The following is a 12,843-nucleotide window of genomic DNA, read 5'->3' as shown; positions in this document are numbered from 1 at the left end:
TGCGTGCGTGCCCAGTGGCGCTCGCTTGCGAGCCGCAGCGCCTTGCACCACACTCCCCGTGCACTCCGCCAGCGTCTTTCTGCCTAGGGGACCCCCAGTGGCAGTGGCGGTGGGGGGGGGTGGGGGGGGGCGGTGGGGGGGGGGTGGGGGGGGGGCGGTGGGGGGGGGGGCGGTGGGGGGGAGGTGGGGGGGGGGGGGGGGCGGTGGGGGGGGGGGGGGCGGTGGGGGGGGGCCCCCTCACTCCCCGCAGGGGGCCCAGGGCCCCCCGGCGCCGCTGCCGCCTTGGCGAGGGTCGGGGGGGGCCGCGTCCATCTGTGCGGCGTCGCCACTCGCCGCCTGGCAGCTCTCTTCGTAGGAGGGCGGCGGGTCTGGGGGTGCGGAGAGACACGGCAGCCGGAGACAGACACGGAGACACGGAGACACAGATATAGACACAGAGACAGACAGAGATAGACACAGAGACAGACACAGACACAGAGACAGACACAGAGATAGAGACAGAGACAGACAGACACAGAGATAGACACAGAGACAGACATAGAAACATAGACACAGAGACACACACAGACAGAGAGACAGACACAGAGATAGACACAGAGACAGACAGACACAGAGACACGGCAGCCGGAGATAGACACGGAGACAGAGAGACAGAGACAGACAGAGACACAGACAGAGAGACAGACACAGACACGGAGACAGACACGGAGACAGACACAGAGACACAGAGACAGACACAGACACGGAGACAGACACAGAGACACGGCAGCCGGAGATAGACTCGGAGACAGACACAGAGACAGACACAGAGACAGAGACAGACACAGAGACAGACACAGAGATAGACACAGAGATAGACACAGAGACAGACACAGAGGCAGACACAGACATAGAGGCAGAGACAGACATAGACAAAGAGACAGCCACAGCCACAGACACAGCCACAGAGACAGACACATCTCCCAGCCCACTCCCCCACCAGCATAGAGCTTTTGCACGCACACACAGACACACGCACGCACAGACACACGTACACACAGACACACGCACACACAGACACACGTACACACAGACACACGTACACACAGACACACGCACACACAGACACACGTACACACAGACACACGCACACACAGACACACGCACACACAGACACACACAGACACACGCACGCACAGACACACGCACACACAGACACACGCACACACAGACACACGTACACACAGACACACGTACACACAGACACACGTACACACAGACACACGCACACACAGACACACGTACACACAGACACACGCACACACGCACACACAGACTCACGTACAAACAGACACACACAGACACACGCACACGCACACAGACACACGTACACACAGACACACACAGACACACGCACGCACAGACACATACAAGCACCCATGCACGCATACACATATACACGCACACACATAAACACACACGCAAGCACACACACACACGCACACACACACGCACACACGCACGCACACACACCCCCCCAGCCGCCCTCCACTCACCGTAGGGAAAGAGGGCGGCACTGAACTCGGGAGGAAGCAGCAAAGGATGATGGGACGAGGAGGCGGCGGCGGCGCCGGCGGTGGCACCGGCAGCGGCACCGCTGAAGAACGGCACCGTCTCCCCCGGCGCCAGGCAAAGCTGAGGGGCGCCAACGCCAAACGGCGCCGCCGGGGGGACCGGTGCCAGGGGGGCTAAGGCACCGCCGCTGGCACCGGCGATGGTGGCGTCGCCGTGTGTGGGCGTGGGGAAGTAGCGTCCGTCCTGCAGCTGCGAGTGCAGCTTGGTGGGCAGAGCGGTGGCAGAGGCCTCTACGGCACGGGGGGGGGGGGAGGGGGCGGCGAGGGGGGAGGGGGTGAGTGTGGTGAGCGGTGTGGTGAGCGCGGTGAGCGGTGATTGTGGTGAGCGCAATGAGTGTGGTGTACGGGGTCAGGGTGACACACACGGGGTCAGGGTGACACACACGGGGTCAGGGTGACACACAGGGGGACACACAGGGTGACACGCACACAGGGTGACACACACACGGTGACACACACACGGGGTGATACACACACGGTGACACACACACAGGGTGACACACACACAGGGTGACACACACAGGGTGACACACACACAGGGTGACACACACACAGGGTGACACACACACGGGGTGACACACACACGGGGTGACACACACACGGTGACACACACAGGGTGACGCACACACGGGGTGACACACACACACAGGGTGACACACACACACAGAGTGACACACACACACAGGGTGACACACACACACGGGGTGACACACATACAGGGTGACACATAGGGTGACACACACGGGGTGACACACACACAGGGTGACACACACACGGGGTGACACACACACAGGGTGACACACACACACACAGTGACACACACACGGGGTGACACACACACACGGGGTGATACACACGCAGAGCGACACACACACGGGGTGACACACACACAGGGTGACACACACACGGGGTGACACACACACAGGGTGACACACACACACGGGGTGACACACACACACGGTGACACACACACAGGGTGACACACACACAGGGTGACACACAGGGTGACACACACACGGGGTGACACACACACACGGGGTGACACACACACACGGGGTGACACACACACAGGGTGACACACACACGGGGTGACACGCGGCTGAGTGTCAGCGTCTCACCGTACAGCCGCCCGTCACCACCGCCGCCGCCGCCATAGCCCGGCGCCGTGGGTGGCGGCAGGGGCGGTGCGGTGGGGGTGAGCGCCGTGGCGGGCCCGGGCCCCAGGGAGCGCAGCACCGGCACGTTCCCCACCACGATGGGCAGCGTGGCCGCCACGCCGATGCTGCGGATCGCCACCTGCGGGGAGGGGGGAGGGGGGGGGGAGGCAAAGGTGGCCCGGCTTGGCTCGGGTGTGGCAGTGGAAAAAGACGACCCGCGCCGCATCCGGGCCGGCTCGGCTCGGATGAGGCAGTGGAAAAAGACGACCCGCGCCGCATCCGGGCCGGCTCGGCTCGGATGAGGCAGTGGAAAAAGACGACCCGCGCCGCATCCGGGCCGGCTCGGCTCGGATGAGGCAGTGGAAAAAGACGACCCGTGCCGCATCCTGGCCGGCTCGGCTCGGGTGAGGAAGTGGAAAAAAAAAAGATCGTCGCCGGGAGGGGAGTGGGGTTATGGGAGAGGGGGGGGTACCTGGACGAAGTAGTCGACGTCGATGAGGTGGCACAGGAAGAGCTGCGACTGCGGCAGCGGCGGCAGCGCGATGCGCTCCAGCCACTGCGCCTGCTGGCGCGCCCCCACGGAGCCGCCCTCCAGCTGCGCCAGCGTGCGCATGTCGTACATCACGCAGCGCCCGCGGAACGTCACCTTCTACGCGCACGCACACACGCACGCGCACGCACGCACACACACACATGCGCACACGCACACACGCACACACGCACACGCACACACGCACGCGCACACGCACGCACACACACACACGCGCACACACACGCACGCACGCACACACGCACACGCACACACGCACACACACACATACCCCAACACGGACACACGCACACGCACACATACCCCAACACGGACACACGCATGCACACGCATACACGCACACGCACACATGCACACACCCCAACACGGACACACACACACACGCACACATGCACACACATACCCCAACACGGACACACAACACACGCACGCACACACGCGCACGCACGCACACACACACACGCACATACCCCAACACGGACACACACACACACGCACACACACACACACTCGGTGTAGCCTTCAACAGAGTGTTACGCGCCTACGAAGGAGCGTTGTGCGTGGGCAGAGCAAGCACGGCCCTTCCGCCTCTGTCTCTCCCCGCCCGCCCCGGTGGGGACGTTCACCACGCACGGCACCGGGAAGCCTGGCACCGGCGCCCGGGGTCACCCCCCCCGCCCCGCCCCACCTGCACAAGGGTCGCGGTGATGCCGGAGACGCTTTTGCCGGTGCCGTTGTTGATGAGGCAGGTGAGGTGGATGACCTGGCCCGGCACGTAGCCCCGCAGGTCGGAGGTCACGGCCAGCGTGACCGTGGCGCTCTTGAAGAGCGAGTAGTTCACCTTCTTCTGCACCTCCACCACGGACGGGCACTGGCAGCCACAAGGGGGGCGGAGGGCGGGCACACAGAGACCCATAGACTCACACAGAGAGCCATAGACTCATCATAGAGACCCATAGACTCACGCAGAGAGCCATAGACTCATCACACACAGAGACCCATAGACTCACACAGAGAGCCATAGACTCATCACACACAGAGACCCATAGACTCACACAGAGAGCCATAGACTCATCACACACAGAGAGCCATAGACTCATCACACACAGAGAGTCATAGTCTCACACAGAGAGCCATAGACTCATCACACACAGAGAGCCATAGACTCATCACACACAGAGAGTCATAGTCTCACACAGAGAGCCATAGACTCATCACACACAGAGACCCATAGACTCACGCAGAGAGCCATAGACTCATCACACACAGAGAGACCCATAGACTCACGCAGAGAGCCATAGACTCATCACACACAGAGAGTCATAGACTCATCACACACAGAGAGACCCATAGACTCACGCAGAGAGCCATAGACTCATCACACACAGAGAGACCCATAGACTCACGCAGAGAGCCATAGACTCATCACACACAGAGAGCCATAGACTCATCACACACAGAGAGCCATAGACTCACGCAGAGAGCCATAGACTCATCACACACAGAGAGACCCATAGACTCACACAGAGAGCCATAGACTCATCACACACAGAGACCCATAGACTCACACAGAGAGCCATAGACTCATCACACACAGAGAGCCATAGACTCATCACACACAGAGAGTCATAGACTCACACAGAGAGCCATAGACTCATCACACACAGAGAGACCCATAGACTCACACAGAGAGCCATAGACTCATCACACAGATAGACCCATAGACTCACACAGAGAGCCATAGACTCATCACACACAGAGAGTCATAGACTCACACAGAGAGCCATAGACTCATCACACACAGAGAGTCATAGACTCACACAGAGAGCCATAGACTCATCACACACAGAGACCCATAGACTCACACAGAGAGCCATAGACTCATCACACACAGAGAGACCCATAGACTCACACAGAGAGCCATAGACTCATCACACACAGATAGACCCATAGACTCACACAGAGAGCCATAGACTCATCACACACAGATAGACCCATAGACTCACACAGAGAGCCATAGACTCATCACACACAGAGAGACCCATAGACTCACGCAGAGAGCCATAGACTCATCACACACAGAGAGACCCATAGACTCACACAGAGAGCCATAGACTCATCACACACAGAGACCCATAGACTCATCACACACAGAGAGACCCATAGACTCACGCAGAGAGCCATAGACTCATCACACACAGAGACCCATAGACTCACGCAGAGAGCCATAGACTCATCACACACAGATAGACCCATAGACTCACACAGAGAGCCATAGACTCATCACACACAGATAGACCCATAGACTCACACAGAGAGCCATAGACTCATCACACACAGAGAGTCATAGACTCACACAGAGAGCCATAGACTCATCACACACAGAGACCCATAGACTCACACAGAGAGCCATAGACTCATCACACACAGAGAGTCATAGACTCACACAGAGAGCCATAGACTCATCACACACAGAGAGTCATAGACTCACACAGAGAGCCATAGACTCATCACACACAGAGAGTCATAGACTCACACAGAGAGCCATAGACTCATCACACACAGAGAGACCCATAGACTCACGCAGAGAGCCATAGACTCATCACACACAGAGACCCATAGACTCACGCAGAGAGCCATAGACTCATCACACACAGATAGACCCATAGACTCACACAGAGAGCCATAGACTCATCACACACAGATAGACCCATAGACTCACACAGAGAGCCATAGACTCATCACACACAGAGAGTCATAGACTCACACAGAGAGCCATAGACTCATCACACACAGAGACCCATAGACTCACACAGAGAGCCATAGACTCATCACACACAGAGAGACCCATAGACTCACACAGAGAGCCATAGACTCATCACACACAGAGACCCATAGACTCACGCAGAGAGCCATAGACTCATCACACACAGAGAGACCCATAGACTCACACAGAGAGCCATAGACTCATCACACACAGAGAGACCCATAGACTCACACAGAGAGCCATAGACTCATCACACACAGATAGACCCATAGACTCACACAGAGAGCCATACACTCATCACACACAGAGACCCATAGACTCACGCAGAGAGCCATAGACTCATCACACACAGAGAGACCCATAGACTCACACAGAGAGCCATAGACTCATCACACACAGAGAGACCCATAGACTCACACAGAGAGCCATAGACTCATCACACACAGAGAGTCATAGACTCACACAGAGAGCCATAGACTCATCACACACAGAGAGTCATAGACTCACACAGAGAGCCATAGACTCATCACACACAGAGAGTCATAGACTCACACAGAGAGCCATAGACTCACACAGAGAGCCATAGACTCATCACACACAGAGAGACCCATAGACTCACGCAGAGAGCCATAGACTCATCACACACAGAGACCCATAGACTCACGCAGAGAGCCATAGACTCATCACACACAGATAGACCCATAGACTCACACAGAGAGCCATAGACTCATCACACACAGAGAGTCATAGACGCACACAGAGAGCCATAGACTCATCACACACAGAGAGTCATAGACTCACACAGAGAGCCATAGACTCATCACACACAGAGAGTCATAGACTCACACAGAGAGCCATAGACTCATCACACACAGAGAGTCATAGACTCACACAGAGAGCCACAGACTCATCACACAGAGACCCATAGACTCATCACACACAGAGAGCCATAGACTCATCACACACAGAGAGCCATAGACTCATCACACACAGATAGACCCATAGACTCATCACACACAGAGACCCATAGACTCACGCAGAGAGCCATAGACTCATCACACACAGAGAGACCCATAGACTCACACAGAGAGCCATAGACTCATCACACACAGATAGACCCATAGACTCACACAGAGAGCCATAGACTCATCACACACAGAGAGACCCATAGACTCACACAGAGAGCCATAGACTCATCACACACAGAGAGTCATAGACTCACACAGAGAGCCATAGACTCATCACACACAGATAGACCCATAGACTCACACAGAGAGCCATAGACTCATCACACACAGAGAGTCATAGACTCACACAGAGAGCCATAGACTCATCACACACAGAGACCCATAGACTCACACAGAGAGCCATAGACTCATCACACACAGATAGACCCATAGACTCACACAGAGAGCCATAGACTCATCACACACAGAGAGACCCATAGACTCACACAGAGAGCCATAGACTCATCACACACAGAGAGTCATAGACTCACACAGAGAGCCATAGACTCATCACACACAGAGAGTCATAGACTCACACAGAGAGCCATAGACTCATCACACACAGATAGACCCATAGACTCACACAGAGAGCCATAGACTCATCACACACAGAGAGCCATAGACTCATCACACACAGATAGACCCATAGACGCATCACACACAGAAAGCCATAGACTCATCACACACAGATAGACCCATAGACTCATCACACACAGAGAGCCATAGACTCATCACACACAGATAGACCCATAGACTCACACAGAGAGCCATAAACTCACACAGAGGCACATAGACTCATCGTAGAGACCCATAGACTCACACAGAGACCCACAGACTTACACAGAGAGCCATAGACTCACACAGAGAGCCATAGACTCACACAGAGACCCACAGACTCACACAGAGCCATAGACTCACACAGAGAGCCATAGACTCACACAGAGACCCATAGACTCACACAGAGACCCATAGACTCACACAGAGATAGACCCATAGACTCACACAGAGACCCATAGACTCATCATAGAGACCCATAGACTCAGCGTAGAGACCCATAGACTCATCATAGAGACCCATAAACCCATCATAGAGACCCATAGACTCATCACACAGAGACCCATAGACTCATCATAGAGACCTGTAGACTCATCACACAGACCCATAGACTCATCATAGATACCCATAAACCCATCAAAGACCCATAGACTCACACAGAGACCCATAGACTCAACGTAGAGACCCATAGACTCATCATAGAGACCAATAGACTCAGCGTAGAGACCCATATACTCATCATAGAGACCCATAGACTCATCATAGACACCCATAGACTCATCACACAGACCCAAAGACTCATCACACAGAGACCCATAGCCTCATCACACAGAGATCCACAGACTCATCACACAGAGACCCACAGACTCATCACACAGAGACCCACAGACTCATCACACAGAGACCCATAGACTCATCACACAGAGACCCACAGACTCATCACACAGAGACCCACAGACTCACACACAGAGACCCACAGACTCATCACACAGAGACCCACAGACTCACCACACAGAGACCCACAGACTCATCACACAGAGACCCACAGACTCACCACACAGAGACCCACAGACTCACCACACAGAGACCCACAGACTCATCACACAGAGACCCACAGACTCATCACACAGAAACCCACAGACTCATCACACAGAGACCCACAGACTCATCACACAGAGACCCATAGACTCATCACACAGAGACCCACAGACTCATCACACAGAGACCCACAGACTCACACACAGAGACCCACAGACTCATCACACAGAGACCCACAGACTCACCACACAGAGACCCACAGACTCATCACACAGAGACCCACAGACTCACCACACAGAGACCCACAGACTCACCACACAGAGACCCACAGACTCATCACACAGAGACCCACAGACTCGTCACACAGAGACCCACAGACTCACCACACAGAGACCCACAGACTCATCACACAGAGACCCACAGACTCACCACACAGAGACCCACAGACTCACCACACAGAGAGACCCAGAGACTCACCACACAGAGACCCACAGACTCATCACACAGAGACCCACAGACTCATCACACAGAGACCCACAGACTCACCACACAGAGACCCACAGACTCACCACACAGAGATCCACAGACTCACCACACAGAGACCCACAGACTCACCACACAGAGACCCACAGACTCACCACACAGAGACCCATAGACTCACCACACAGAGACCCACAGACTCACCACACAGAGACCCACAGACTCACCACACAGAGACCCATAGACTCACCACACAGAGACCCACAGACTCACCACACAGAGACCCATAGACTCACCACACAGAGACCCACAGACTCATCACACAAAGACCCACAGACTCACACACAGAGATCCACAGACTCATCACACAGAGACCCACAGACTCACCACACAGAGACCCACAGACTCACACACAGAGACCCACAGACTCATCACACAGAGACCCACAGACTCACACACAGAGACCCACAGACTCACACACAGAGACCCACAGACTCACCACACAGAGACCCACAGACTCACCACACATAGACCCACAGACTCACACACAGAGACCCACAGACTCACACAGAGACTTGCACATCAAATCGCCCGAGCTCTGTGATCCTATCACTGTCGCTTTGATGGCGATGGCGGTGGTGGTGACGATGGCGATGGCGGTAGTGATGGCGATGGTGATGGTGGTGATGATGGCGATGGTGGTAGTGATGGCGATGGTGGTAGTGATGGTGGTGGCGATGGTGGTAGTGATGGTGGTGGCGATGGTGGTAGTGATGGCGATGGTGATGGTGGTAGTGATGGCGGTGGTGACGACGGTGGTGGTGATGGTGGTAGTGATGGCGGTGATGGTGGTAGTGATGGTGGTAGTGATGGCGATGGTGATGGTGGTGGCGGTGATGGTGGCGGTGATGGTGGTAGTGATGGTGATGATGGTGGTAGTGATGGTGATGGTGGTAGTGATGGCGATGGCGATGGTGATGGTGGTAGTGATGGCGATGGCGATGATGATGGTGATGGTGGTGGCGGTGATGGTGGTAGTGATGGCGGTGATGGTGGTGATGGTGGTAGTGATGGTGGTGATGGTGGTAGTGATGGCGGTGATGGCGGTAGTGATGGCGGTAGTGATGGTGGTAGTGATGGTGATGGTAGTGATGGTGATGATGGTAGTGATGGCGATGGTGATGGTGGTAGTGATGGTGATGATGGTGGTGGCGGTGATGGTGGTAGTGATGGTGGTGATGGTGGTAGTGATGGCGATGGTGGTGGCGGTGATGGTGGTAGTGATGATGATGGTGGTAGTGATGGTGGTGGTGGTGATGGTGGTAGTGATGGTGATGGTGGTAGTGATGGTGGTGGCGGTGATGGTGGTAGTGATGGTGGTGATGGTGGTAGTGATGGCGGTAGTGATGGCGGTAGTGATGGTGATGACGGTGGTAGTGATGGCGATGGTGATGGTGGTAGTGATGGTGGTGATGGTGGTAGTGATGGCGATGGTGGCGGTGGTGGGGACTGACGCGGCAGTCGGGCAGCAGGTTGAGGTCGAGGGGGTTGAGCACGTAGAGGGGGGTGCGGGCGCTCTGGTCGGCGCGGTACCACGCCGCCTCCAGCACGGCCTGCACCGAGTACTCCACACGCCCAAAGCGGCCCTCAAACGACGTCGGGCACGGACACTGAGCGCGCACGGGGGGGAGTGGGGGGTGGGGGGAGTGGGGGGGTGGGGGGAGTGGGGGGTGGGGGGGGGGGGAGTGGGGGGTGGGGGGAGTGGGGGGGGGGAGTGGGGGGTGGGGGGAGTGGGGGGTGGGGGGGTGGGGGGAGTGGGGGGTGGGGGAGTGGGGGTGGGGGGAGTGGGGGGTGGGGGGAGTGGGGGGTGGGGGGAGTGGGGGGTGGGGGGAGTGGGGGTGGGGGGAGTGGGGGTGGGGGGAGTGGGGGGTGGGGGGGTGGGGGAGTGGGGGGTGGGGGAGTGGGGAGTGGGGGGAGTGGGGGGTGGGGGAGTGGGGGGTGGGGGGAGTGGGGGGTGGGGGGAGTGGGGGGTGGGGAGAGTGGGGGGAGTGGGGGGTGGGGGGAGTGGGGGGTGGGGGGAGTGGGGGGTGGGGGGAGTGGGGGGTGGGGGAGTGGGGGGAGTGGGGGGGTGGGGGGAGTGGGGGGTGGGGGGAGTGGGGGGTGGGGGGAGTGGGGGGTGGGGGGAGTGGGGGGTGGGGGGAGTGGGGGGTGGGGGTGGGGGAGTGGGGGGTGGGGGGAGTGGGGGGTGGGGGGAGTGGGGGGTGGGGGGAGTGGGGGGTGGGGGGTGGGGGGAGTGGGGGGTGGGGAGAGTGGGGAGTGGGGGGAGTGGGGGGTGGGGGGAGTGGGGGGTGGGGGGAGTGGGGGGTGGGGGGAGTGGGGGGTGGGGAGAGTGGGGGGAGTGGGGGGTGGGGGGGAGTGGGGGGTGGGGGGAGTGGGGGGTGGGGGGAGTGGGGGGTGGGGGGGAGTGGGGGGAGTGGGGGGTGGGGGGAGTGGGGGGTGGGGGGAGTGGGGGGTGGGGGGAGTGGGGGGTGGGGGGAGTGGGGGGTGGGGGGAGTGGGGGGTGGGGGGTGGGGGGAGTGGGGGGAGTGGGGGGTGGGGGGAGTGGGGGGAGTGGGGGGGTGGGGGGAGTGGGGGGTGGGGGGAGTGGGGGGTGGGGAGTGGGGGGTGGGGGGAGTGGGGGGAGTGGGGGGTGGGGAGAGTGGGGGGAGTGGGGGGTGGGGGGAGTGGGGGGGAGTGGGGGGTGGGGGGGAGTGGGGGGTGGGGGGAGTGGGGGGGAGTGGGGGGTGGGGGGAGTGGGGGGGAGTGGGGGGTGGGGGAGTGGGGGAGTGGGGGGTGGGGGGAGTGGGGGGAGTGGGGAGTGGGGGGAGTGGGGGGTGGGGGGAGTGGGGGGAGTGGGGGGTGGGGAGAGTGGGGGGAGTGGGGGGGGAGTGGGGGGAGTGGGGGGTGGGGGGGAGTGGGGGGAGTGGGGAGTGGGGGGAGTGGGGGGTGGGGGGAGTGGGGGGTGGGGGGAGTGGGGGGTGGGGGAGTGGGGGGTGGGGAGAGTGGGGGGTGGGGGGAGTGGGGGGTGGGGGGTGGGGGGAGTGGGGGGAGTGGGGGGTGGGGGAGTGGGGGGTGTGGGGGTGGGGGGAGTGGGGGGGTGGGGGGAGTGGGGGGTGGGGGGTGTGGGGGGTGGGGGGGTGGGGGGTGGGGGGTGGGGGGAGTGGGGGGTGGGGAGAGTGGGGGGAGTGGGGGGTGGGGGAGTGGGGGAGTGGGGGGGAGTGGGGGGTGGGGGGAGTGGGGGGTGGGGGGAGTGGGGGGAGTGGGGGGTGGGGGGAGTGGGGGTGGGGGGAGTGGGGGGTGGGGGGAGTGGGGGGTGGGGGGAGTGGGGGGTGGGGGGAGTGGGGGGTGGGGAGGTGGGGGGTGGGGGGGGAGTGGGGGGTGGGGGGTGGGGGGAGTGGGGGGTGTGGGGGGTGGGGGAGTGGGGGGAGTGGGGGGTGGGGGAGTGGGGGGGTGGGGGGAGTGGGGGGTGGGGGGAGTGGGGGTGGGGGAGTGGGGGGTGGGGGGGGGGGGAGTGGGGGGGTGGGGGGTGGGGGGAGTGGGGGGGTGGGGGGAGTGGGGGGGTGGGGGGAGTGGGGGGTGAGGGGGAGTGGGGGGAGTGGGGGGTGGGGGGAGTGGGGGGGTGGGGGGAGTGGGGGGT

At 59.7% G+C, this 12,843-nt stretch overlaps 2 protein-coding genes across 2 annotated transcripts in view; one reads left to right on the top strand and one right to left on the bottom strand.

The window, feature by feature from the left end:
* Window positions 1–221: 221 nt before the first annotated feature.
* Window positions 222–12,843, bottom strand: part of LOC144952470 (arrestin domain-containing protein 1-like) — a 23,468-nt gene continuing 10,846 nt past the window's right edge. Inside the window, exons 4-9 of the mRNA XM_078882885.1 lie at window positions 10,682–10,837; window positions 4,009–4,191; window positions 3,243–3,419; window positions 2,732–2,909; window positions 1,536–1,844; window positions 222–368 (exon numbers count right to left, since the gene is read on the bottom strand). Of these exons, the coding sequence (XP_078739011.1) occupies window positions 238–368; window positions 1,536–1,844; window positions 2,732–2,909; window positions 3,243–3,419; window positions 4,009–4,191; window positions 10,682–10,837 (1,134 nt within the window). The 3' untranslated portion in view covers window positions 222–237. The remainder of the gene's footprint in view (window positions 369–1,535; window positions 1,845–2,731; window positions 2,910–3,242; window positions 3,420–4,008; window positions 4,192–10,681; window positions 10,838–12,843) is intronic.
* The window catches only part of LORICRIN (loricrin cornified envelope precursor protein), a gene marked incomplete at its 5' end in the record, with an annotated part of 2,972 nt that continues 2,315 nt past the window's right edge, over window positions 12,187–12,843 (top strand). The window contains 3 exons of the mRNA XM_078882946.1: window positions 12,187–12,584; window positions 12,650–12,725; window positions 12,819–12,843. The exon at window positions 12,819–12,843 is cut by the window's right edge and continues 55 nt beyond it. Coding sequence (XP_078739072.1) covers window positions 12,187–12,584; window positions 12,650–12,725; window positions 12,819–12,843 — 499 coding nt within the window. The remainder of the gene's footprint in view (window positions 12,585–12,649; window positions 12,726–12,818) is intronic.

Source organism: Lampetra fluviatilis, chromosome 68, assembly GCF_964198595.1.
Source record: "Lampetra fluviatilis chromosome 68, kcLamFluv1.1, whole genome shotgun sequence".
NCBI classification, from domain to species: Eukaryota; Metazoa; Chordata; class Hyperoartia; order Petromyzontiformes; family Petromyzontidae; genus Lampetra; species Lampetra fluviatilis.
Note: the sequence above shows the minus strand (reverse complement) of the source record. Positions and strands in the feature narration are given on the sequence as shown.